We start from the raw sequence: 25363 nt of genomic DNA, 5'->3' as shown, positions 1-25363 counted from the left end.
GGAGTGGTGGGTAGGATAGATTGGATAACACAGGCTTCCTCTCAATCAATACCTTGCAAATACACAACAGTCGATCCAGAACCTTTTCTGGGGGGTGAAAAGGATGAATTTTTAATGTAAACATGAGTGGGCTTTCTGATAGGTGAAGCTACATTTTATGGAGATGGCACAATTTTAAAAGGCAAGGGGATAGATTTCTTGCGGGGGGCATGGCCCCAATGCCTCCCCCAGCTTCCCTAAGACAGTGTGGTGAAACTTGGCTTTTATACCCGTACAATTGCACATTTGGCAGCTGGGGCTTACAATACACACCGGAGGTAGACATGCACTGTGGCAAACAACAGATTGAGGACATCTCAGTGTGTCCTAACTGGGTATTTAAAACAACTTATGAACCAATTTCAAATCCACTTGATTTGAAACCAGACAAAAAAGTCTGTATAAATCAATGTTTAATACACATACTTTTCAACTGTGTATTTATTCAATAAGAATTATATAAACTGTATCAACAGTAATCAGGCACATTTTTTTGCTATAAAAGGTATTTTCCACAATGAAAAGTTACGGTTCCAACTCCATACTAGTATGTAAAATCATTTTAAGAAGGTCCGGCCTTTGAAAGCTATGCACACTTTAGCTCATGTTATTAAATGGCAAATGCTTCAAGAAAAAAAAAACATTTTAATGAAAATTTCAGACTTGGAAGTACGGTTACAGGGTTTACCAAGTCTTAGAAGCCTGGAAAGTTGTCACTTGCCATTATGAAATTCTGTGGACCTGTATTATGGTATAATATCTGATAACAATAGGAAAGCATGATTTCTGAGATGATGCAATGTTGCACACACTGACGTTGCACATACCCAATAAGTGCTACACCTAGCAACGATTTTGAATGTCACAGTCAATTATTGGCTCACTAAATGTAACAGCTAATGGTATTTATAAAGCGTACACGTCCACCATTGCTGGTGCTCGAGACAAGACATCATTCCCAACCCTGCTCAGCTCACTGGGCTCAGAAACACTCATAAAAACCATCTCAGCTCCATGGGGAGTGTGCAACTTGATGCTGCCGTGTTAGGTGCCAATGGCCCGATAAGCTCCCAATCATATCCCTGGGTGGGGAAAAACGACTGGGGTGGCTGCTGGATTTGAACCCCTGGCCTTATGATCAGTATTTACAAACCCTAGGCCATATGCCTGCAAGATCTATAAGATCATGTGCTTATAAAGACTTTTAAATATGCTTACACTGAAACTTGTTAGAAACAACACCCAATAGTAAACTTACTACCTAAATTCACACGGGTATCGCTAGACCATTTTGAATGGGGGGTGCCACACGCAAAACGAGTGTACTGCATCCCCCTTCCTTTCATCTTCATTCTCCCTGATTTTGCCACCCGAAAGTAACCAAAGGGGGAACGCCCCCCTCTTGCGATGCCTGTGATGGGGAGTCTGACTAAAATGGTAGTGAAAGCTGAATATACAGGCAAAGCCCACATTAACTCATCTGGGAGAAAATTTCTGAATGTAAACAAAGCAACAGCCAAAAATGTGCAACTAAAGGGGCCCTGCAGTACCCCCCTTCCCTGGCCTAGTGATGTGGTAAGTTACAATTCAATCACAGCTCATCTGGGGAGGGCCAGGGGAGGGGGAAGATTTCTAATATGTAGCTTCATCTCCGTCGCAGGCTTTGTCTTCAAAATCAACAGTTGCTTGTTGGACAACAGTGTTAAAGTGTGGCATTTTACACACACTTCTCTATTTTTTGTAGTGCCAATTTAGGACTTATTATTAAGCTATGAACTTCAAAGTCAAGTGATAAAGTTGAGACAGAGGAAAATGAGTACTTGAAAAGACCCTTTGTCTTATAGTGCATCAAAAACTATTCAAATCAGTAACTTCCGGGCCTGTTACCAAGACAATCATGATTACTATCTATATATTGACAAGAATATAAAATACAATTAGTGCTCTGAAACATGTAATTGCCGAGCAAACTGAGTACCTTCTTCAGGGCACGCAGATGATTACTATCTATCCCTTGTTACTTCAACAATTGTGACCCTACTGACTACATTTAAACTTTTATTATTGTAAAGTATATAATAAAATAAAATAATATATAATAAAAATGGACTATTTCTAATGTTATTCCTGCAAATATTATCTTTTCTTGCACAATACTGACCCAACTCATGTGAGGGTGAAAAAAGGTATCAGAGAGGTAGTCAAGTCACAAGTTAGATCACAAGATAGGAAGGATGGCCAATGACAAAAGGTAGGCGACAATCAAATGCCTTGGTTAGTTTGTCACAGATTTGTCAATAGTGGCTTCATGGCTTGTAATTATCTTGCGACAGCTTACAAGGGCTTGACTACATCTCTGAAGAATATTGCAGTTTAAGTCAGGGAACATTAACCACTTTGTGCCGGGGCATTTTTCATAGTTGATGATGCTGGGCCGGCATGACTATCATTTTTTCCATTTTCAAAATCCTTCAAAAATTCATCATTCCATTTAATGGTCATTTATAGCCGCACGAAGTAATCTTTAGGCACTACTCTAAGTTGACAGGTGACCTTCATTGACGCCCAAGTATTTCAGCCAGGCCTGCAGCCTTGTAAACAGAGCCCAGATTGTGTGGTGTTATACAACTGTCTCTGGTTCACGAACCTGGCTCAGTGCACTGCTGACCTCTTTTCAATAGGGGCCAGATTAGGGTGCAGCGGTGCTGTGTGGCTCATCCCTGCGGTGGTGGAGCGCTTTTGTCCCCGGTGGTAATCCGCTTGCTCTCAATGTCCCAAACCCTGGTATACGGTTTCAAAACAACGCTGGATTATCACCACTTTTGAGAGTGAAAAATGCCGGTAATGCCCAGCAGCCTGGTCTTTTGTTCGGAGTACGGTCTTTTGTTACAGGGCCCTGTTTCCTTAGTCCGAGTTCGGAGACCCCAGCCTGGCAGGTAGTAGTTAAAGCTCGTCACAGATCTTTGTAACAGATCACCTCTTCAAATGAAGCACTCATTCACTGGTTCCAAGCACCAATGCGAGCTGACAGTTCAGGTCAAAGGTGCAGATATAATTGAGAAATAAATTAGGGTTGTGATTTGGTAATTATTACCAAATCACACCCCCCTGGCTACAGATTAATTAAGCAACAGAATTAGGCACTTTTACTATCTTGGTACATGTACCACACTAATGACCCAGTGGTAGGGGCACACTTGCAACCTTCAACCAATAGGGTGTGCATTTGCTGAAATATACAGCCCTCAATTTTTAAGAACAAATAGCTGAGTGTTGTGCCGCTGCAGTAATGCGATCTCATAGCATAGACACCATCTTCATAAAAAATTATAAATTCAATTTCAGGTACATGTACGTGCCCACGCAATGTGCACATTTCTAAACTTGCACATGTTGATCCAACCATGTTCCAAATAAGATGCAGCTGTGACAAAAAATTTGATGTCCGAAATGCAGACACGTGGCAATCTGTGGAAGTGATATTATTTGAGAGAGACCCATAAACACTAAAGTTGGCAGTTCACACATTAAACATCTGATTTTTTTTTCTTCTGAATAACCATCATACCTAGTCAAATTAACTAGCTCATGGTGTCCCTTGTGAAGGCGCTTAGAATGTAGTTTGGCAAGTGTAGACTAGTTCATAACCACAGTATCTCAAAATAACGTTAACTGCACACATAAAAAACTGGTGACGTTCTTGCACCAGACGTCCACGACAGATTTCATTTGAAATCAACAAACCATTTGATTAGGGGGAATTCTTTGACTGCAAGTATTACGGTAATGAAAAGAGTATTAACAAATTAAAATAAGAAAATACAGAAGTCAAAAGAGTGCCATAAATGTCACACAAGTACCAATGGGGAAAACAAGCCTGCATTTGATGTATACCTCATGGAGACATTCCCTTAATTTGTCTATGAAATTTCTAAAAAATCAAATGTCCTACATGCATTAAAACAACCAAACATTCTAAAATCTTCTAGATTACCCAAATTTTGCCATCCAACTAAAACGAAAACAAATTTGGTCATTTGAACCAAACAGCTTCATACTAACACAGTTCCCTAATGTCGCGTGTCTCTCTATGGTATCAGTGCTAAAAAAATCCCCCCACAGGTACATTCACTATATAGGCCTCCTGCTTGGTGAAATTTAATGTAATCTGTCAAAGTAAACTTTGTCAACATTTGACAAATGAAGCTTGTTTCATTTCAATCAACTGGAACTGCATGCTCTCTTGCCTTGACATGGTCCTGGGTGATGACACACACAGAGAAATCCTCCATGACAGAGACGCACTGGTTGACAATGAGATAATGTACTATCGGAAAAATGCCAGTTTTTCCAAAAGATACTCCTCTGTCAACTCCTCAGTAGACCGAAGTTCAAAGACCTGTAATCGAAAGGGCATGCTACACTTGAGGGTTGGGATTTATTTAGTTGATTCTATTTATATCTGATCATCCAACAGCACATTTAGCACCAATTGCAGGAGGATAATGAGTGAAGAAGACAATAAAGAAATGTTCAGTTTTAGAGGTGGGAGGAAAACCCCGAATAAATGTTTCAGGGTAAACCCGTGGACTCAGGTAGGGACTGAAAACCCAATCCTTATGTGGACCGAGCCGGATTTGAACCCAGGCCCCCAGAGGTGGAAGGCGAGGAAAGAAGACTTTGAATATGCCAACAGCTAAATAAGCCACAGGTACATATAGTGTATTGCACTGATTTCATGCTAGAATGTACAGTAGTGGCGTGCACAAGGGATGGCTGGATACTGCATCATTTCCTAAATGATGCAACACTTCATGACACAAAACCTGAACAGAATTAATGAAACTGAAGTTAAGCACTGAGCGTCCACTGAACTCCACAGGTTTACATGCTCTGCATAAATGCATGTGCAACATTCTGAGAACAGGACATCAGTCAATAAGGGGTGACCCCAAAACAGCTGAAATCTTCGTAGAGAATAGTACCTTTGTTGCCCCTGCTTCCCCGACCAAGGAATTTTTGGTTCCTGCATACATCATCTGTAGTTCTGGTTTACATCCTTAAAAGAGAAAGGGAAGAAGTGACATCTTCTCTTTGAAGGCTCTTATGTCTTTTGTTTGAGCTTTTTTAACACCACAAGAGGTACGTGTATGTGAACATTTTCAGCAAACACATGCAAAATATTTTCGTGGAAATCATACCCATTCATTTTCTGCTTTGGTTTAAACTGTACATTTTTTTATCATTCTCCAGACACAGAAGAGCCATGCCAGATACGCCATTTACCCCCCAGATTGAACGGCGGGCAGGGAAGAAATGGAAGTGAAACCAAACATATGAGCAGGGGTCCAAAGTCCTTGCTCTAGATGTAAAATTCTGTATGAAAGGCAATACAAAAATCATCTGAGAACTGAAGAAACGACACGGTACCCCCCCAAGAAACTGGTATGTATTTGTGTTTGTCCCAGCAACACATGTAGATCTTATAACTAGCTGTACGTAGCAATCCGGATTGGCCTAAAATTGGGAAAGTAGTACATGTATGTATGCTTTATCAGGTTCGGATCTTTTTAAATATCGCATGCAAACTTCAATCATGTCATCACAGATACGCCTCTGTTTTAAAATGTTTTGACATGTTCTGGTAATTTCATGGAATAAAAAGGGGAGGACAAAAGAAAAATATAGAGTAGTGACTATTACCAATTGGAGAAATGAAAATGAAGATAAGTGGATAAGAGACTCGTCCATCGCTGTGCTTGTAACAGTAGCTCAAGTAGACGTAGCGAGGTTGGGCGGATGGTAATTCAGCCTGTAACTCGTCCACTGAAATGTCCTGAAAAAAAAAAATAAAGAGTCGACCAGACAGAAGGTGACATTTTTTGTAAATACTTTTTTACTTTTCATAAGACCTATATATATCTCATAAATACTGAGATTCCTACTCATTATTTATGCCTGATTGCTCATATCCCATAGTAGCGTAATTTCAGGCTGAATTTATTCGGGGTAATCCCTTTCCTCGCCCCACAAACCATATGCTGGGGGAGGAACATGATTACCATGCACGCTTTGAAAACTACTGCAAATGATAACACCCAGTTTGCCCTGGGAGAGGAGAGTGACTCTAGAAAGGTATACTCTTTGTATGCTTGTGAATTTGTTCTTGTTTTTTTAAAGGATGGTCCCTCTTTTGCTTTCAGTTTCAATATGCTAGGGTGTTATGAAAGGAGCTGAATATGATTTTGAGGGTAAATTGTTCCCCGACCCAAAGAGTCTGGGCTCAGACTTATACATGTATTTGGTTGAACTGACCAGGACATCAAAAGGCATTCCAAATTTCCAAAACAATGCAGATGCACCCACATTTTGCATGAGTTGTGTCTCACACACTGCAATTCGCAATGAAACTCATTGAACTCAACTCTGTGTGCTTCACAACCACAACAAAATTTTTAGCTCCCCAATATCCAAACTGTACATGTGCATGTGATGCACAGTGGCTCTTCAGAAGTTTCATCCAACCAAGAGTTGGCTGTGTAAAGAGTGCCAACCTATATGCCAAAGTTCAGGGACATGTGATTTGGTTCAGAATGCCTCTAAATCTGCAATGCCGGAAACATTCCAGTAAGTGTGATACTCCTTGTTTTACCTTTTACACTAACATACATAATACAGTAAACTCCGACTAAGTCAGCATCGTGTAACTCGTCATATTGTCTAAGTCGGCCTTTTGACAAAAGTCCCGATCATCTGTAATGCATTTCCATCGAAAATTTCATTTCAAGTTGGCATTTATAGCTTGTCATTTAGTATAAGTCGGCATGTCTTTCTCAGTCCCTTTTCCACAAAACCACAAAAAGTCCTCTGTGTAAGTCGACATTAAAAAGAATCATGCTTTGGTATCGGTTTCCTTCACCCCGGTTGCCAAGAAGTGTCAAGTGACAAGTCCCACACTGCTTGACTGATGTCTTTTTATTAGCAGCACAGGCTATGGTTGATAATCGGCAAGCATGAGTACATCAATACCAGTAACCCCTTTAGTGCTACACGCATGCGCTCTGTCCATTTTGGGGGTCGCCTTGTTGATCAAACTTAACCAATGCACATGTGCGGATGAGTGTATGTTTTCTGTATCGTAACTGTATCACGTACATGTACATGTATGTACTGCACTGTCGAGTCGTGATGTGATATGGAAGTGGCTTGCCATCCTTACTTCGTCATTGGGGGCACATGATCAATTATCAAATTTGCAGCCGGTGATAATAATTAAGAACGAATTTGCTGGGATTGACCATGGAGGTAGAGATAAACCAGCGTAAATCAAAGCCATTGAATCAGTGCAAAGATTCATAATGTTGTCCATAAGCAATACATATGTACATGTATGTGTAAGTCAGCAAAATGACGACTTACATGTAACTTACATGTACATGTAAGTTATGCATGCGCATAAGTCATCATAATTTCTTGAGTCCCGAGACTGCCGGAGTTTACTGTATTTCCATTTTCTAGTCAATAACTAAATGGGATTTCTATTAAGTACTTTAAACATCCTGATGTCTTACGTCAAATTCCTCGTCCAGGACTACCTCCACCTTTTGCTCTAGTATTTTAACTGAAATGACACAAAACAAAATTTGAAAGTCAGAAAAAGAAAATGAGCTAAGGTCTTCGTATACTGCCCGAAGATATACCCATTGAATATACAAATATACCATCTAATCACTCTCCCCAATACATGGTGCGACTGCACTGCAAGAAAATAAGACTTCCACTCATCCTTCAAGTTTCATGGTTGGTTGTTGGTGGCAGAAATAGCATCCATAAAATGGGGGGTGCCTGGCACTAATGAAAAGAGGAGGCTAAATGGAAGTGAACCAAACCATACAAAGGAGCACTATAGTTTAGAGGATGTATTTTTAAGTGTTAATTTCTGTCTTTCAAGCTATTAAATAACCAGTTGGGACTGAACGAAAAAATAGGGAAGTTGGAAAAGATATTTTCTCTCGCTCTAAAAACAGATTGGATTTCATGATTTGCCAACAGTGGCTTTTCTTTAATGTCTTTGGGATACATTTACGTGTAAATAATGCAGGTTTCACGTCAGGAATTATAGCATTGTGCAAAAAAAATGCTTCTTTATCATGCAAAGAAAAGAATTTCATTTGGGGACAGATGGGAGTTCCGTGGCACTTAAAAACATTCATTATTTGTACATTGGTAACTTTCCCTCAGTGTTACAGATGTTGATGTGGAATGCGCAGACATTGCTGACATTGTGTTACAGCGATTTACCAATTCTCCATCATGGAGACCTGGCTAAAATCTTACAAATATCAAAACTTGCAAATTAAATACAGAAAAGCACATTAAATGCCCAAGTAAAGATGTACATGTCAGGACATGAACTTTCACCCTACCTCCCAACATGTGAGAAACAGTTTGTGAAGTGAAATTGTAAGATAATAAATTGTAAGCCTTTGAATTTAAAAAATCTTTCCACGAAAACATTACTTACATATTAAAGCCGCATTTGTCTTTTTTTGTCTGAATCTGAACTTCTTCAGTTTTTCCTTGACTTCATCATCAATAGTACACACTGTTAATCCTGAAGCCTGCAACAAAAAATGGTGGGTTATCGAAACAATTCTCATGAGGACCATGCCAGTACATGTACCATAAACGTGACTGAGCATTCAGCAACTGTTTCAATTTACTCTCCTCATTTTGGGATGCCCACCAATATTGACAGTAGGGCCCAAGTTTTGAACCTGATCAGTTCTTAACGGTGGTAAGAATGTCAAGGCTTCCCCTTCAGAAAACTAATAGTGCAGACAGACCTACACGTAGTTTGCCCACACTCCAAATGGCCCCTATTGTACATCTTTAAAAAAATTACTTTGGCACTAATTGAACATGACTGTGGATAGGTTTCACAGGAGTAAAGTAAACTACACTTACTGGAGTGTTTGATCCACCTTGGCAGAACGGCAAACCCAAAGCTGGGGTTAAACATGGTTTGTTACTGTTTAATTTGTAAACTTTCTCAGAATTTAAGGTAGTGGATGTTTGATCACCAACCTTTAACCAGGAATTTTGCTGCTTTACTTACATGACATGTGCTGTGAGTGTTTGGGGACTGAGAAATTTCATTGTAATGAATTTCATTTCAGTCTGGTTCCATGCCTTCAATGATAAATTGTGACTTGCATGACTTGGTATTTATGAGAAGGGATTTTGAACAACTTTAGAATTTATTCCCTTTTAAATTGTCCATCTAGCCCTGAAACAGAAAAAAAAGAACACTAAGCACTGTAACAGGCTTATACGTTACAAACAGGTTTGGATGGCATTGACAGGACACGGGTGACAATGCGAATTACAGACAAATACAAACACAAACGATTAGGTTTATTCAGAGAAGCCATCTTGCCAACAACAGCACGGTTTTTCCCATAATACACTTGACTTTGCATAAGTATGGAGTGCACAACTGAACAATTAATACATGTATGTACAATTACACTGCTACAGCATAATTCCTTCCATTACATGTACATGTATGGTTGGATTGGTCAGATCTGCCAGCTGTATACAGTCAGTCAGTGGACATGTTAAACCTTCAGTGCACAATGAGTGTCCAAGTCATTGCTAGAGTGTCACAAATCACTTAAGTAGTCTTCTCATTCATGTCTTTCTTGCACTTGTCCATGTTCATAAACTGGTTAACTATGGGTTAACTTACAAAGTGTCACAAATTTGTTCCTTGTCTGTGAGCTTCAACTCACTCCTTTAACATTGTATAGGCTTAGCCTTGAAAGCAGTGGTACAGAAATTGTGAAATATTTAAGTGTCTTATTCTTAATTCAGGCCAACAGTTAATCCAGAATTTGACAAGATAAATGGAGGAGGGTTCATTGCATACGTGTAACTTCAACAAATGTCAATAAATACCCAGCACTTCATGCACGAGGACGAAAGCCCAATCGTGCCCCTGACAAATTAGTGATGTCAAGGATGTCCGTGAGGTAGGCCTATACCATGATTAAATTACAGATTTTGAAATACCATGAATACACACCATCTTTTTCTCTCTTTTGAGAAATGCAAGCTCTTGCAGCTAGGCGCTTGGCTTCTGTTCACGCCCCAAAGTTAGACTTCCCTGGTCAGGCTGATTGATTAACAGGCGAAGGTCGACGTGACAATGATTTTTCACTAGCAGCCGTGTTCGAAATGGGAATTGTGGCTACGGCTTTATGAGTTTATGCCACTAGTACTCTACACAGAACGGCCATAGTCGTAGACAACAATGCTCAATTTGAACAGTTCAGGGCCCAGCCGGTTGGCCAAAGACGTGTTCGTCTCCGTTGAGTCTTCGTGTAGGAAACCAATCCTCGATTGTAAGCCTGAAGCGTTTAACTTTTAAATTAAATACTGTAATGTTAGACTCTTTTGCATCTCACTTGATGTTTTGTGGCACTATCAGACTTACTATTGCGCTTATAACCTCGAAGTCAGGAAGTAAAAAAAAACAGTTGAAGCCGCAAACGGAGCCCAAGTCGAGTATTGGAAAACGGCCCAGGCCTATTTGTTGTTCGTTTTTTGGAAATAAGTCCTTTGCCGGACTTCTCATACTATTTGAAGTTGTCTTTCGGGCATGGGAACTGACTATTTACTAACTCAGCCTGACTAAAGAGGGCGCTTGTTTTTTTCGCGCCGATTTCGACACGTGAATGATTTTGCCGGGAAAGTGGAACGACTTGTTTTGTGCTTGTGCAGGGTATTTAAATTGTTAGCTTGTTCCGTTGAAAACAGGCGGTTGAGTTTTCCAATTTGAAGTCAATGATGTCTGGTTTTGACAACCAAGGAATATTTTATTCCGACAATTTTGGATCGGAAGGAGTTCAAGAAGATGGACAAGCTAATCGAATTGCAGTCCAGCGGCGATTTAAGGATTTTTTACGAAAATTTCATGATGCAAACTTCACTTATAAATACAGGTAGGCAAAAACGTGCGTGACGGTACAGGCCCAGCTGCCACCCAAATCTGAATTTTGGCCTAAAAGTTAACATTGATGTTTTTGTTTCGTTTTCAGGTTAGGGCCTAAGCCTATAACAAGATACTTTGATAAGCCTGCTTCCATTTCGACGTGGTTTAGGCCCCTACCCCCAGAACTGTTGAGTCCGACGTCCGCTCCTCTCCCATGAACCCCACAGAAAAAGAGCCTTTTTCGCCGTAGGCTATGCATGACGTTTAACAGGGCACAAAGTTCCATTCGAGTTGTGTACCCATACTTCATAGAAATGTTGCTTCATTTCCCCTCAGGCATAGCCTACGGCAAAAAAGGCTCTTTTTCTGTGGGGTTTGTGGGAGAGGAGCGGACGTCAGACCCCACAGTTCTGGGAGTAGTTAAGGCCTCAGCCTATTCTTCTTTGACGTGATGATGTCTTTCTGATTGATACTATGAACATGCCTAACTTTAAGTCGGTCACGCTTACGCATGTTGGCATGGATGGTTAGATGGCAACTTTAAAGTGTTTAGTATGTTTAGGGCCGCATGTGTGTCGGTTTGACATTAGTGACATAGGCCTATGTCTGGAAAATGAATAGCACAGTTAACAACTGCATTTATTTTAGGTGCCAGACATCAGGGTTGCACCGATTGCAAAGTCACCAAAACAAATTACATCAATTTTAAATAAGATTTCACTTGGAAACACTATTTCCAGAATAAGGCACTCTCTGTGTGCCTCACAGTTGCAACTTTTCATTGCTATGTAATGCTATGGGAGTCTGAACGTGCCTGGTTACTCTGTCTAAAACTAATTGAATTGATTGATAACTACATCAATCTGACACCCAAGCCGTCAGTGCCTTGGCCTAACTACTAAAGTTTAACATTTTAACTCTGAATAATAAATGCCATTGTCCTTTTTTTGTTCAGAGATGACCTGAAACGCCACTATAATCTTGGCCAGTTTTGGCTGGATGTAAGTCTTGATGATTTGGCCAGCTTTGATGAAGATCTCGCCGACAAGCTCAAGAAGAATCCCACAGAATTTCTGCCATTTGTGAGTGGAAATACAGAATTAGCAAGTCTGGAGGGATTGTTATTTCAAATCATCAGTTACACTTGCACTACAAAGTGATGTACATGTATACAATAGAATAGTTGAGTACACTAGGCCCTATAACATTTTACAAAGTCCGTAGACTTTTTTCACATGATACGATGATTGGCTAGCCCCATGGTGTGGCTCATATACTGGACTACCTCCGTAGTTAACCACATGGTACCATTCACTTTATGTGTGGAGAGCCCTCATTGCTAAGAGTCCGCAAAAAACGAGATTGGAAATTTTTTCCAAGTTTGAAAGTCAGTACTACACAAATTGACAATGCTACCAGTCCCTTAAAAAATTCTTTAGTACCTTTGGCACTCTAGTTGTTTTTGCTATTTTGAAGCGAAGTCACCCGAAAACTCCTATGGTAGCAGGCTGGCAGCCATGCTATTCTGTGGGTCAAGCACAGTGCATGCGCAGAAGGTCTTACCTACATGTATGGCTGTTGTGTGTCTTGTATTTGTTAACAGGATCTCAACAAGGTGTAAAGCGTATCGACGAGAATATAATATCAAATCAGTGCTCTGAAATATGTGATTGCCGAGTTTTCGGTAACTGAGTACCTTCTTCAGGGCAAGCAGATTCAGGTCTGAATGAACGCGGAAAAATCCACGTTCATTCCCCCTGGATGCAGTGTTCCAAGTTCAAAAATGACGCACTGCTCCAGTTCCTTACGCTGTACATCAGATGACGTTTTCTGCGTGCTGTGAACAGATAAGACATACAACAGCCACCACTGAGTGCAGGGCCCATGACCCCTAGCCTAGTTGAAATGAAAGGAGAATGAATAAAAACTTCACTCTAATTTCAAACTGACTGATGAAGCTAATCGTCATTCTATGGCTTATTTTTAGTTTGAAAATGCAGCTAAGGAGATGGCAGATGAGGTTACCAGGCCACGCCCAGAGGGGGAGGAGGAAGTGGAGGACATTCAGATCATGCTGAGCTCAGAGGCCAACCCTATATCCATCCGAAACTTGAAGGTAAGGAGTTAAATTTGGAAAAACCTCAGTTTTTGTGCTGCCCCAAAGATATATCTTTGATAAACTGGTTAGTTGTTCTTTCTTGAAGGTAGCAATCGTACAGTGAACTTTTCAACACCAAATTAAAAGGCCCAATGCTGTTGAAAAGTTGAGTGTACTTAGATATGTAACATCCTTAACCCTAACAATCCTCAATCAGCCGAACTCCATTATCAGGGTTTGTTGCAGTGTTATAGCTATGCTGGTAAGCGCCAGTCAGGGATCTCCACCACAGTGTTCTACTGTCCAGCACTAAGCTTGATGAAACAGCCGACCAGCACAAAAATCCTTAAAAATTCCAGAAAAAACAGTCAAGATGAAAATTTCATATTTTCACCTGGCAGAATTTAAAAAAAATTGAACTTTTAATCAATTTGGAAAGAAAAAAATGCTGAAAAAGTGATCTAGAGCACCCCTAAGTGGGCCCCTGGACCCCGGCCATGACCCGCAAGACTCTGGTCGCTTTGTTCCCTCCGTTCACCATTACTAAATTGTCCTGCACTAAAATATGGCTGGCTATAACGCTGGTGTATTGGAATCTGTAAGGATGACCACTGCCCTCATAAACTGACTGCGTTTTTTTGTGGGATTGTTTTTGTGCACAGTTTACTTACTTACTTTCCTACTTTGTCATCGTAGGAATTAGGGTTGAGAAATTAACAATTGTATCAAATTTGATTTTAAGAATTTCTTTTCAACCAGTCTGACCAGGTTTCCAGATTGGTCAAGATACCGGGCATTGTTATTGCTGCTTCGGCCATCAGAGCAAAGGCAACCAAGATTACCATTCAGTGTCGTAGCTGTCGTAACTTCATCCCCAACCTGTCAGTGAAACCGGGACTAGAGGGCTACACCATGCCGCGCAAGTGCAACACGTAAACACAGATATTGTTCCAATTTTCGTAGCATTTGAAAGCTAATTTATTTCATTATTAGCCTGGCTTTAATGTTTCGTATATTGCCTTTAAAACTGATTCATTTTATTTCAGAGCATACACTTTTCCCAATTACAAACAGTTAATTTTGATGTTGTAAGCAGTAACTGTTTTGATTGTTGCTCATGGGTTTACCATTTTGATGATGTGTTCTTTTCACAAACACCCATGACCTTCGATTCTCAAAAGTATTTATCATGATGGAAACATAAGCGTTGTCGTTAAAGGTCACAGTTGTCCAGTTGACAGGGCAACCTCAGAAACTGTTCCATGATGCCCAGTGTCAAAAGGAATAATGCTGCTCTTTGTAATAATGGCAAGTCTGGCAATCCTAGACAGCCATCTCTTTTTTTTAGGGGGGGGGGACAAATTCGAAAGGATTATGATAGTGAATAGTGACAGGGGAGATCAATGCTTTTTCTTTCATGTTGTCTTGACAGAGACCAAGCTGGCCGGCCATCGTGTCCCTTGGACCCGTACTTCATTGTACCAGACAAGTGCAAGTGTGTGGACTTCCAGGTCTTGAAGTTACAGGAGTCTCCTGAGGCTGTACCCAATGGCGAATTGCCAAGGCACATCCAGCTGTACTGTGACAGGTGATTTGTTTCTTTGATAGTCACTTGAGGTTTGCATTTTATGTCACCATTTTTTTTTTAACCTGATACCAAAACAACCTTTGATTCACATTGCATCTTGGCCATGCAACACATTTGGAAAATTGAAATCTACAAACCATGGAACTCGTAAGTTGATGTGTCCAAGGCTTAAGATGATAGCAGTTTATGAATTTTAAATGAACAGTACACAGTTGACTGACAGAACAGCATCAGTTTTTCTCCCCAAAATTGATCTAAATGGTGAGAGGGCCTTAAAATTTGATCCAGCTGAGTTAATATAAACTGTTGTTAATCTTAAAACAGAAGGACTTGGGATGTACTGTAATTTGACTGGCGAAATACCTTGCATGACATGGCTGTCTTATTAGAAAAATGTCAATTAAAATCATCCTGTCTAAATTGAACCGATTTGTATATTCCTACTTGTCTTTTCTCTATTTTTTTTTTCTGCAAGAAAGCTGGCTCCAAAACACAATTGGGTGATTTTTCTTGAGGAATTTTTGAGTTTGATACATTGAAAGAGTATGTTACATTGTATTTCAACAAGGTGTATGTTGCATACATGACCAAATAAGAAAAGTGCTCTTTAATGATACATTTGCTTCAACTTCTGCTTGAATTTCAACCTTCTAGGTACTTATGTGAGCGTGTCGTCCCTGGTAACCGTGTCACCATCATTGGTGTGTATGCTATCAAAAAGATGGCGCCAGTTTCAAAGGTAAGGATGCTGTGTATGCATTTAAAATGTGTCATTTCAGACATTGATGACACAAAAGCTTACAGCAATTAACCTGAAATTTCCAAGGTGGTCACAGAGGGATTTGGAAAAAAAATCCCCCAACAGCCATACTATAATAAAAGATATTTAAAAAAGGCTTTCCATGGCACAGACCTCTCAAAGCGCTGTACAGTTACAGTAGTTACAACATTTTACAAATTAAGTAAAAGTATTAAAAGTAAAAGACAGCAAAATGCAGGTCAGGTCCTGCTTGACTGTGGTGTTCATGCTTGAGTACTTGGTCCATGACTAATTTGCCCATTTGCAAATTCCCCTCACTGCCAACACGCCTGGATGCCTGTTGCTGAACTGTTTTAATAGTCTTGCAAAGGGCTGTACATAGCCTCTCTGACAAATGTGAAGTTGGGCACTGTTGTTTTTTTATATCCTGACAGAGATCACGTTCAGATAAAGTTGCAGTGGGCACACGCAACCCCTACATTCGCGTGGTGGGTTTCGAGGTGGACACACAGGGTCCTGGTCGTAGCTCGGGTCTTCCCCTCTTAGCAGAGGAGGAGGAAGAGTTCCGTCAGCTGGCAGCCAATCCCAACGTCTATGAGCTCATCGCTAAGAGTATAGCGCCCTCTATCTATGGAAGCATCGGTAAGCATCCAGACTGTTGTTTAAAGTGTTCTTGACCACTCACCAGGATTTAGCGACGCAAATGGTTTCATTACAGCTTGGAGTTATCAAATATTCGTGCATGTCCAGTACCTTTATTGAGTTACTATGCACAATCCAGTGTTGATTTAAGAACAGCACTTGTTAAACTCTTAAGCAGGCCATGTTGTACTCTTCCTAAGTTGCCGAGTGTAAAATTGGATGTGACATTTGTCTTTAGTTCATTACACAGATGAACAATGACTGATTTGATTTGATTTATTCACTATTTCCAAAAAATATTATTACAAGAAATCAATTAAAGAAAAGTAAACTCAAAGATTGCCAAAAGTGGAAATAGTAGGGATAATGCAAAAAAGTTAAATTAGCTTATTTCCACTGCAGTCCCAAGAAGCTGGTATGCAGCACGATGATTTTTCACACAAGGCAGAAACTATTCTGTATTCCAATAATCGACTCTCCACAGGAATAACTGAAGGTTTGTTAAGAAAGCAGTAAACTGTACCAGTCCGCTGATGAACCAGAACAAGCATTGTCTTTAAAGAATTGCTAATGTTGCTAACTACATTCAAAGTTCATTGTCCTATTACTCAGTTCTTCCGCTAAGAGTTGAGTAAATGTCACCCATAATCGATTGCAACATTCTCTGATGGCCAGCCATTTGATGAACAGGTGTAGTGTGAGACCTGTACATGGACACTAAAGTCACCATGTTTTCGTCTTTGTCCAACTTTTCAGATATCAAGAAGGCCATAGCTTGTCTCCTGATTGGTGGCTCCCGTAAGCGTATGCCTGATGGCTTGACACGCCGTGGAGACATTAATCTTTTGTTGCTCGGTGACCCAGGCACAGCTAAGAGTCAGTTGTTGAAATTTGTGGAGAAGGTTTCTCCAATAGGGGTAAGAAATTATTGCGAATGCTAACTTTGGGAGAGAAATATTCCCATCGTGGCATATTTCATGTCTATCATGCAGATTCCTTGCTCTTGATATTGTATCGAACAACGGAAGGTCTCTTTGTATGGCAAACTCTTCTTTTTTGAGGCACTTCCGGGTGCCTCATTTAAAATTATGAAATACACATGTGCAGGCCACAACCCACTTGCTGTCAGTACCCCCCTTGAAAAATGGTATGCACCCTAGGGTGCCTCCATGACCAACTTCTCCAGCTACTATCGCTGTGGTAAACGTACGCTAAAATTCCATTTAACTAAGTCATGCAAACACAAGTTCAATCATCTACACCCCAAAGCTCAGTTTAAGGAGGCTTACTGCTTTGATGTAATTGATGTTATTTGTGTACTAGGTGTATACATCTGGAAAAGGAAGCAGTGCAGCTGGCCTGACAGCTTCAGTTATCAGAGACCCAGCCTCTGTAAGTGTAGTGATTTTGTTCCTTGTGTTTCTCTGATTATTAAGTTTTCTGTTTAATTATGTGTGACGTGAAAAATAAACAACTTTGAAAGAAAGGTAATTGTTCTTCTCGTGTTGTGAGACAGCCTAGTTAATAATGAAATGATGCGAGTCTGCGAGATTGAATGAAAGAGTGAAAAGCATGAATGCACAGTTCTCTTCACCCAATTTTTTCCTCAAACAGTTAAAAGCCTGCTCCATGTTCAGGCCAAGTTATACGTCAGGTGAACATGAAAACGAAGGGTTGTAATATTACAAAATGTTTGCGGCAAAATTTGCTTGAGTTGAAGTGTTCTCAACTTATGCTAACTTGCATCGTGAGTATTGATACGATGTCACAAAAAATCAGGTTTGTGTTTGCTTTCTCAATCTAAAAGCATCCTCAAGAGTGGCCCTAGGAATTTCAGCTTTTATCAGTTGCTTTCTATGTCTGTCCATCACAATGTAGCGGAGCTTCGTCATGGAGGGAGGGGCCATGGTCTTGGCAGATGGCGGTGTGGTCTGCATCGATGAGTTTGACAAGATGCGAGAGGACGACCGTGTGGCCATCCACGAAGCCATGGAGCAGCAGACCATCTCCATTGCCAAGGCCGGCATCACCACCACGCTGAACTCGCGGGCGTCTGTTCTGGCAGCAGCCAATTCCGTGTTTGGACGCTGGGATGACACCAAAGGCGATGACGTGAGTTAATGTTGAGGTGGAGTCTTTGTGCTCTCTACAGCTTGATTTCCTTTTACAGTGGTCGTTGCGTTAATGCAACGACCACTGTGCAAGCTGATGCCAGATTTTGACATGGGGATATGGTATAGAAGCAGTGGGTGTGAAAGCGTTTACCGCAAAATCCAACATTGTCACCATCTGTAGGAATTTCTATGTGGATCATATTTGCTCCACCATAAAACAAATATGGATTGTTCTCATCATTTTGTTATCTAATAGCTTCTTAAAGTTGACTTTAAAATTTTTCCCCAGAACATTGACTTCATGCCAACCATTTTGTCCCGTTTTGATATGATCTTCATTGTGAAGGATGAGCATGATGAAGATAAAGATATGGTAAGTTGAAGAAGACAGGACTACGATCTATAATTATATGACACTGAAGGAGCCAAAAGCCCTAAATTACAAAGAAATCTTAAGTCCATGTCACAAGTCCTGCAACTTTGAATCACAATATAAGTTGCCCATTCAGTGATCTTGTAATGATTTGTTATAACGTAGAAGCAAGTAATAACAACCAAAAGAACGAACAAATGCAAAAATGGCTGTGCAAGAGCTTCAACAACCTTTTATTACAAGACACACCCTTATTTACACACACTGCACTATTAAAACCATTCAACTGTAAAGCAATGAACCAATACCCAATCAGCATCTTAGTTAGCTTCATAACAATTTCAGGAATTTGTCAGGTGAGTCTGTACTTCCTCTATGGCATGTACTTATCCAAACCACACAATACCACATGATTTCAACACTTTTTGTACAGAGGCTCGCGAAGCATGTAATGAACGTCCACATGACAGCCCAAGGCATGGCCCAACAAGGCCCTACACAGGAGGGGGAACTTCCACTCAACTTTTTGAAGAAATTTATCTCCTACGTCAGAAAGTAAGAGCCAGTGTTCAATGAAAATTTGTCTTGGTAGGATTCTATTCCAGCAAATACGTTTATTCACAATGAAAAGAAAAGGCCAAATGGTCCAGTGAAAGACGATAACTGTGCTGCAGGTCTTCACCCAAACGGTTTTTCTGTTTCAAAAGTTGTCATTAAGATTTTGTGATCTCACTCATCCTTTTTCACCTTCCAGTAAGTGTGGGCCTCGTGTCTCAGAGGCAGCAGCTGAGAAACTAAAGAATCGCTACGTTTTGATGCGCAGCGGAGCACGAGAACACGAAAGGGAGACAGACAAGAAGACCAATATCCCAATCACTGTCAGGTCAGTTGTTAGGTTTTGCCCTAAACTGACGGTGTTTTCCATTGTAGGGACATGTACTAACGGTTAGGGCTTGTAGCTCCTGATCGGTGGGTTAGGGTGTCGGATCCAGATGCTGCTTGCGTGCTGAGATGATTTCAGGAATCTTTATATGTTCAGGGGTGTGAGACTTCAGCTTTTTAGCTGATTTCAGAATTTTTTGATTTAGATGTTGACCCTGAATTTCAGCTTTTTTGTACACCTGGTCTGTACAAAAGTGTGGGAACTTTTTACATTTTAGCTTTTTTGCTAGCTGTTTTCAGCTTTAATTTTAAGTGTCCATTCACACCCCTGTATGTTACAAACCAACTGAGCGGGAAAAATAGCAAATTGTCATCTTGACATGACAGAGATTGTCAGATGTTATGACTATATACCTTGTAAATGCTTTGTTCTTATATCATGGACGAATAGCACAAAAATTGTGTGTCCAGTTGGCAAGTGTCCAGTTGGCCTGTGTTCTGAGGATGCCACACTTTGTTTAGATTGTGTGCTTTTCTGTGGAGCCAGAAGAGGTTCACAGCTCACTGAGCTCCATAGCAAAGCACACGTCCTACATAGTGAGGCCCATCATCTTGATATATTTTGATGATGCAACAGGCAACTTGAGGCTATAATCCGCATCACTGAGTCACTGGCTAAGATGCAGTTGAAGCCATTTGCCTCCGAGGCCCATGTCGATGAAGCTTTGCGACTCTTCCAAGTATCCACGCTGGATGCAGCTAGGACGGGCAACCTATCAGGTAAGGGATGCAGGAAATCTGATACCAGCTTCTTACTATATGCACTGAATAAAATCGTATCACTTCAGCATTTAAACTTTTCCTGTCTTTACCTCTAGTGACATGCATACATATGGCCACAGCTGATGATCTAATGTTGTAATCAACTTATTATGATTACTGAGTCCTTAAATAATCTTTGTGTCCTTTTAGACTAATTATAAGAGGATTTCAGTTTGCCCGTGCAAGAGAACTCCCAACACTGGTTTTGAACAGTTCATGTTATGACAGATGCACGGACAACCTAATTATCATGGTACACCAGAGTGTTTCTAAACCAGGGTTGCAAGGAGTGCATTCCACTTAGGCGCCATTGCAAACATGTTGAACCCCGGTCAACCGTGTTCGCCACAGTTTTTCCAAGCCTTAGCAACCAGTCCTCGGCGCCAGTTTTCTCCTACTTACATATCAATGTAACTGCCTAACAAAAGGCCCTATTGTTACTTGTTGCTACTGCGGCTTTCTACATGTACATGCCAAAGACATAATTTTCTCATCAGGAGGCAGATGTGTCTGCTAAAATGCTGGCTTTTTTGTGAACCGGGAATGACTTTTCAAAACTTACAAGTTTACTCCACAGAGATGTGTGCGAGTGTAAGCCCTACTGGTTTCTAGTTTTGGGAGACGTGGAGTCTTGTTAAGTTACTACACAGAATGTGACACAGTTTTACACTGTAGTCATGTATGTACACGATTTACTGATGTGCTTGTACCTTAGGTGGAAATGCTGATGTCCGTGTGATCTGTCATCATTAAAAATGATCTTTTGTCGTGGTTTATTTACCCTGGAAAACACCGCATTACAGAGATCTTGAGAATGGTAAAATCTGAAACTGTGCAGGGTATTTACAGTGGTGCTACATGTACGTAGGTAGGCCTACTGCTATAATTTTGATACTTGCGGAGGGACGACAGCCAACAAAGTCCGCATAACAATATAGTTAGCATGTAAACTTGGCAACCATCGTGGAAAATCACACCATACTGAATCATGTGATCGCTACATGTGACACTGAATTAAAGAATCAGGGAAGTTTGTATTAATGACAAAAGTCATGGAAAAGTGGGAAATTTGAGAGTACTAATTTATTTAACATTTTAGACCTAGAAAAAGTGATGTGAACGCATTCCGAGCAGCACAAGAATTTCACGCAGAGACATGAGTATGCTTAGAGATTGAGTCCATGAGCCGTTAAAATTTGTTAAGTGCTACCGGTACCTGTAGTCATTCAGCCAATAAGAAAATTTGTTATACACTAAAAGAACTGCTGTCGTCCCTGGGGTTAGGTGTCATCCTGGCACGGCACATCAGTGGGGGAACATCTACCCGTCAACCAAGACCCCAGTCCAAGATAAAAAGCCCTATTTGTAATACAAAATCCATTTCGATTAAATACAGTTGACTACTTTCAAACGATTTCTGACCAATTACTTTCACTACATTTTCAAGTTTCGGATTATCGCTTGAATAATTTACCACAGGGTTTATTTCATAAAGATCTCCTAAATCTCCTAAAACATTATGACATCGGCCGAACCGCGGTGACACTTTCGCTAAGGCGCCTTAAGGAAATCACTTCAAAATGTTGGCAAACATTAGCTCGAGTTGAATGGACCCCTTTACGTGCTCAGTGAAGATGGTACAGCCTGACTGCCTGGCAAGTCATGTTGAACTATGATCTTAAAGAGACTTATTTTTGTTTGATAAAATTACAAAGAGCGTTTTCCTGAAAGTTTGTATGGTCAAAGATCACAAGTTTTGTGTTGAAAATGCTAGTTTGATGATAGTAATAGCTAGCACACTGTTCATATGAGTCGGAGATTCTGCATCAAGCATATGATCAAACCGACTCTATTTTGTATTTCTTGGTGGTCATGGATATTTCCTCTCTTTTTTTTTCAGGTGTTGAAGGTTTCACAACCCAGGAAGATCAAGAAGAATTGAACCGCATTGAGAAACAACTGAAACATCGCTTTGCCATCGGGTCACAGGTCTCGGAACACTGCATCATACAGGATTTCCTGCGGCAGGTAGGTAATTATGGCCTTAGGAAAAACAATGAGTCGGCACAATGGACATATCTATTGTGCTGCTTTCTGACGTCTTTTGCTCATGCACGAAACAGCTCATATAAACTTGTATGTAGCAACTGTTGCTAGCTAGCTATCACATTTAAATATCTGGACAGAATTAAGACCTGGTCCATGCTGTCAGACCAGGTGGGATTTGAACCCTGGGTCACCACTGATGGTAAGCTAGGAATATAACAATCAGGCAGGGGTTAAGGAAACGGGTTGGATGAAGAAATGATGTTATCAGCCAAGTACATAACCTTCCACTGAGCTATCCGATATATGATTCATCAAAAAGATGCATGGTTTGGCATAAAGTCAAGGATGAGTTACTGAAATTTTCCTCAAAATGTACACCTTAGTATTTCAAACACTGCATTTTTTGCGAAATGTGATATTCAGAAGCAAAATTATAAAGTTTGAGATCAACCAGTTCAAAAGTTGAAATGAGAAATGGGTCTTGAAAGTTGGAGTTCAGTTAGAAACTCTGTCCATAAAATTTCAGTATGAAATTTTTATAAAACATGTGAACGTAAGAAAGTTGCAAAAATATCTCAACAGATGAATATTAGCCCATGTCACTTTCAGATGTTTCTTGATTGGGTGGTTCTGGCAATTTTGCAGTGCCCATCACATTTTGTTCTCAGGCTCATAGGACTTGATACTTAACCTTGTCTTTACTGGTTAAAACTTTACAATTGACAGAAATACCCTGAACGCTCCATCTACAAGGTTTTGCATCTGATGATGCGACGAGGAGAAATTCAGTACCGCATGCAACGCAAGATGCTGTACCGCTTGAAGTAGAGAGGGTGCAAGGAATTAATATGAGTGACATGAAGGATAAAAGTTCATAAAACAAGATTCATTAACTTAAATCACTCATAGAGTGATCACTATTCAGTAATGTATACCTTCGTAGAAGAATTGCTGCTCAATTTATCTTGCAGGTGAACGTTTGAACAAAAAGTACATCCTAAATATACATATAAAAGGAAGTACTTGCTGGCAATGACCAACCTATTGTTCAGTCTTACCTGTCTCACTGCACTTAAGGAAAAGGAGGGATATATCTGAAGACTTGAGTGGTAAGGTCATGTTGCAGAAACTAAAACTAACTCCTGAAACTTTCTTGAAAATGGAGTTTTATACTTACTTGAACATTTATTCCTGTGCAACAGATCGCTATTTCAAGCTGCAACCACTGAATCATTTAGAACAAGTGCATATGTTGTTCTGTGCCAGTGCTGCACGTGCTGTGTTCATGCTATGTATTGTCATTGTTTGTGCCCCACAGTTGAAGAAATTTATTCTCATTGTGTACAGTGCAATCATTTCATCACCGTTTTCACAGAGACAAAAGTCTTGCCAGAGAGTAAAACTGTAGGTTTTGAGAAATTGCAATTGATGTTGGAAATTTGAAAAAAATCATGACTTTGGGCCACTTGACTCCTCATGAAAACGGCGATGATTTGATCATATTGTGATTACATGTACTTTGTTCTCAAAACAGAATACATATACCTTGTACATTGCTTGATTATTATGGTATAAGTTAATGACACATGGTGAGATTGGAGGAAAATGAAATATCCATGAATATTCATGAAAGGTTTCAAGTGTCCCTCAGCATCATAAGGTCTAAGGTCTACGTTTGTGCTTGCCCAAAGGCACCCCTTTGGTTAACCCATTTCTTGTGTTCTTTATCATATTTTACATGTAAAAACACCTCTTTGGTAAACTCAGGATTTTCCATGTTTGGAAAGGAATTGATAGAGAAATCCTGAAATCAGAAAAACCTTATTTTAAAAATTTAAAATCAGGAGAAATCTTTACTGTTTTTGTGTTCATGATAAAACAAAGCTATTTTGTCCAAATTTTGATCATCAAGATTTGTACTGTGTATGACAAGTGCTGTGAGAAATATTGTTTATTGTGATCAATTTGTAAAAACTTCAATTTTAAGTCAGTGTTAAACTGAATCGTTGAAAAAATACTTTAGATACAACTATTGTGTTTCCACTTCATGTAGACATGTGCTATTGCCAATTTTGTTCAACGGTAAATCCTGGAGTAGGGCCTATGTGACATTTATGACTTAATTCCAGGAAGAATTTCTAAAGTTTTAATCCTAGTCTCTGACCGTGTAACAAAATCTCTGTAGAATAAAGCATCTTCTTGCATTAAAATCCAGACTTACACAAGGAAAGTCACATTATTCAAAGTGTCACGTATTTGGCTTTAGAAATGTTGATCATATTAAAGGAAGTGTTTTTCAGCATCATTCAGCAGTGGAAATTTCCCTTTGTAATAAGGTGTAGTGTTTTGACCAAAAAGACACAAAATTCGATAAAGCGTGTTCCTTATAAAACTCTTTAGTTTCAATTACGCGTGGGGCCATCCTTACAGTTACATCGGGGAATAACCAGTGTTACTGTCCCGTCCATTTTCTCTGGAGTCTGGCTCATGTCTGAACCAAGTCCGGTCGTTAAATACGGCAGTTGATTCCATGTCAGGGTCATGGAAGTCAAGGTAGTGGAATGTGCCTATCTTTTGTGCATGATCCGTATCATGATCGTTAAGTAGGGTTTGAACAAGCTTTCCTCTCCCTTTCTATGGAGCGAGACGGACCAGTGAACACATTTGCAATGTGACTTTAGTTTGCGTGAAGGCACTTTTCCGTATGTACGATTTTTGGGTGAGTTGCGTACACGTTGCGTTCATGCGTTTCACATTCACGAACACAAAAATTGTTTGCTCCTTTATACACCAGGAATATCCTGAGGAAGGGCATCTGCAAAAATCTTATCAAATGAAATTCGTCAACATTCCTGCGGGGGGTCAATTTCATAGAGCTGCTTAAGCACAAAATTTGCTTAATTAAGCGCTAGAAAACCTTGTTTGACAAATCAGGTAACGAGCCAAAGTTCCATGTGATGTATATTGTTTTGGGATCGTAGTTAGCTGTCATTTGGTTAG

The 25363-nt window shown here is 40.1% G+C and overlaps 2 protein-coding genes across 2 annotated transcripts; one reads left to right on the top strand and one right to left on the bottom strand.

The window, feature by feature from the left end:
• Positions 1-451: 451 nt before the first annotated feature.
• LOC110979415 (glia maturation factor gamma-like) lies at positions 452-10581 on the bottom strand. Its single transcript, XM_022235188.2, has 6 exons — positions 10127-10581; positions 8564-8660; positions 7611-7660; positions 5743-5875; positions 5025-5098; positions 452-4438 (listed from the first exon to the last, which is right to left on the bottom strand). Exons 1-6 carry the CDS (start codon positions 10127-10129, stop codon positions 4367-4369), a joined length of 429 nt encoding a protein of 142 aa, XP_022090880.1. The 5' UTR covers positions 10130-10581; the 3' UTR covers positions 452-4366.
• A 180-nt stretch (positions 10582-10761) lies between these two features.
• On the top strand, positions 10762-24577 carry mcm5 (minichromosome maintenance complex component 5). The gene is made up of 16 exons (XM_022235153.2): positions 10762-11045; positions 11991-12117; positions 13023-13151; positions 13893-14065; positions 14566-14721; positions 15376-15460; positions 15916-16123; positions 16880-17040; positions 17447-17515; positions 18002-18235; positions 18527-18610; positions 19044-19165; positions 19365-19493; positions 20130-20272; positions 22215-22342; positions 23090-24577. The coding sequence occupies exons 1-16, from the start codon at positions 10888-10890 to the stop codon at positions 23189-23191; spliced, it is 2208 nt and encodes a 735-aa protein (XP_022090845.2). The 5' UTR covers positions 10762-10887; the 3' UTR covers positions 23192-24577.
• The last annotated feature ends 786 nt before the right edge of the window (positions 24578-25363 follow it).

Source organism: Acanthaster planci, linkage group LG01, assembly GCF_054643075.1.
Source record: "Acanthaster planci isolate LZ-2023a linkage group LG01, COTS_SCS, whole genome shotgun sequence".
NCBI lineage: Eukaryota > Metazoa > Echinodermata > Asteroidea > Valvatida > Acanthasteridae > Acanthaster > Acanthaster planci.
Note: the sequence above shows the minus strand (reverse complement) of the source record. Positions and strands in the feature narration are given on the sequence as shown.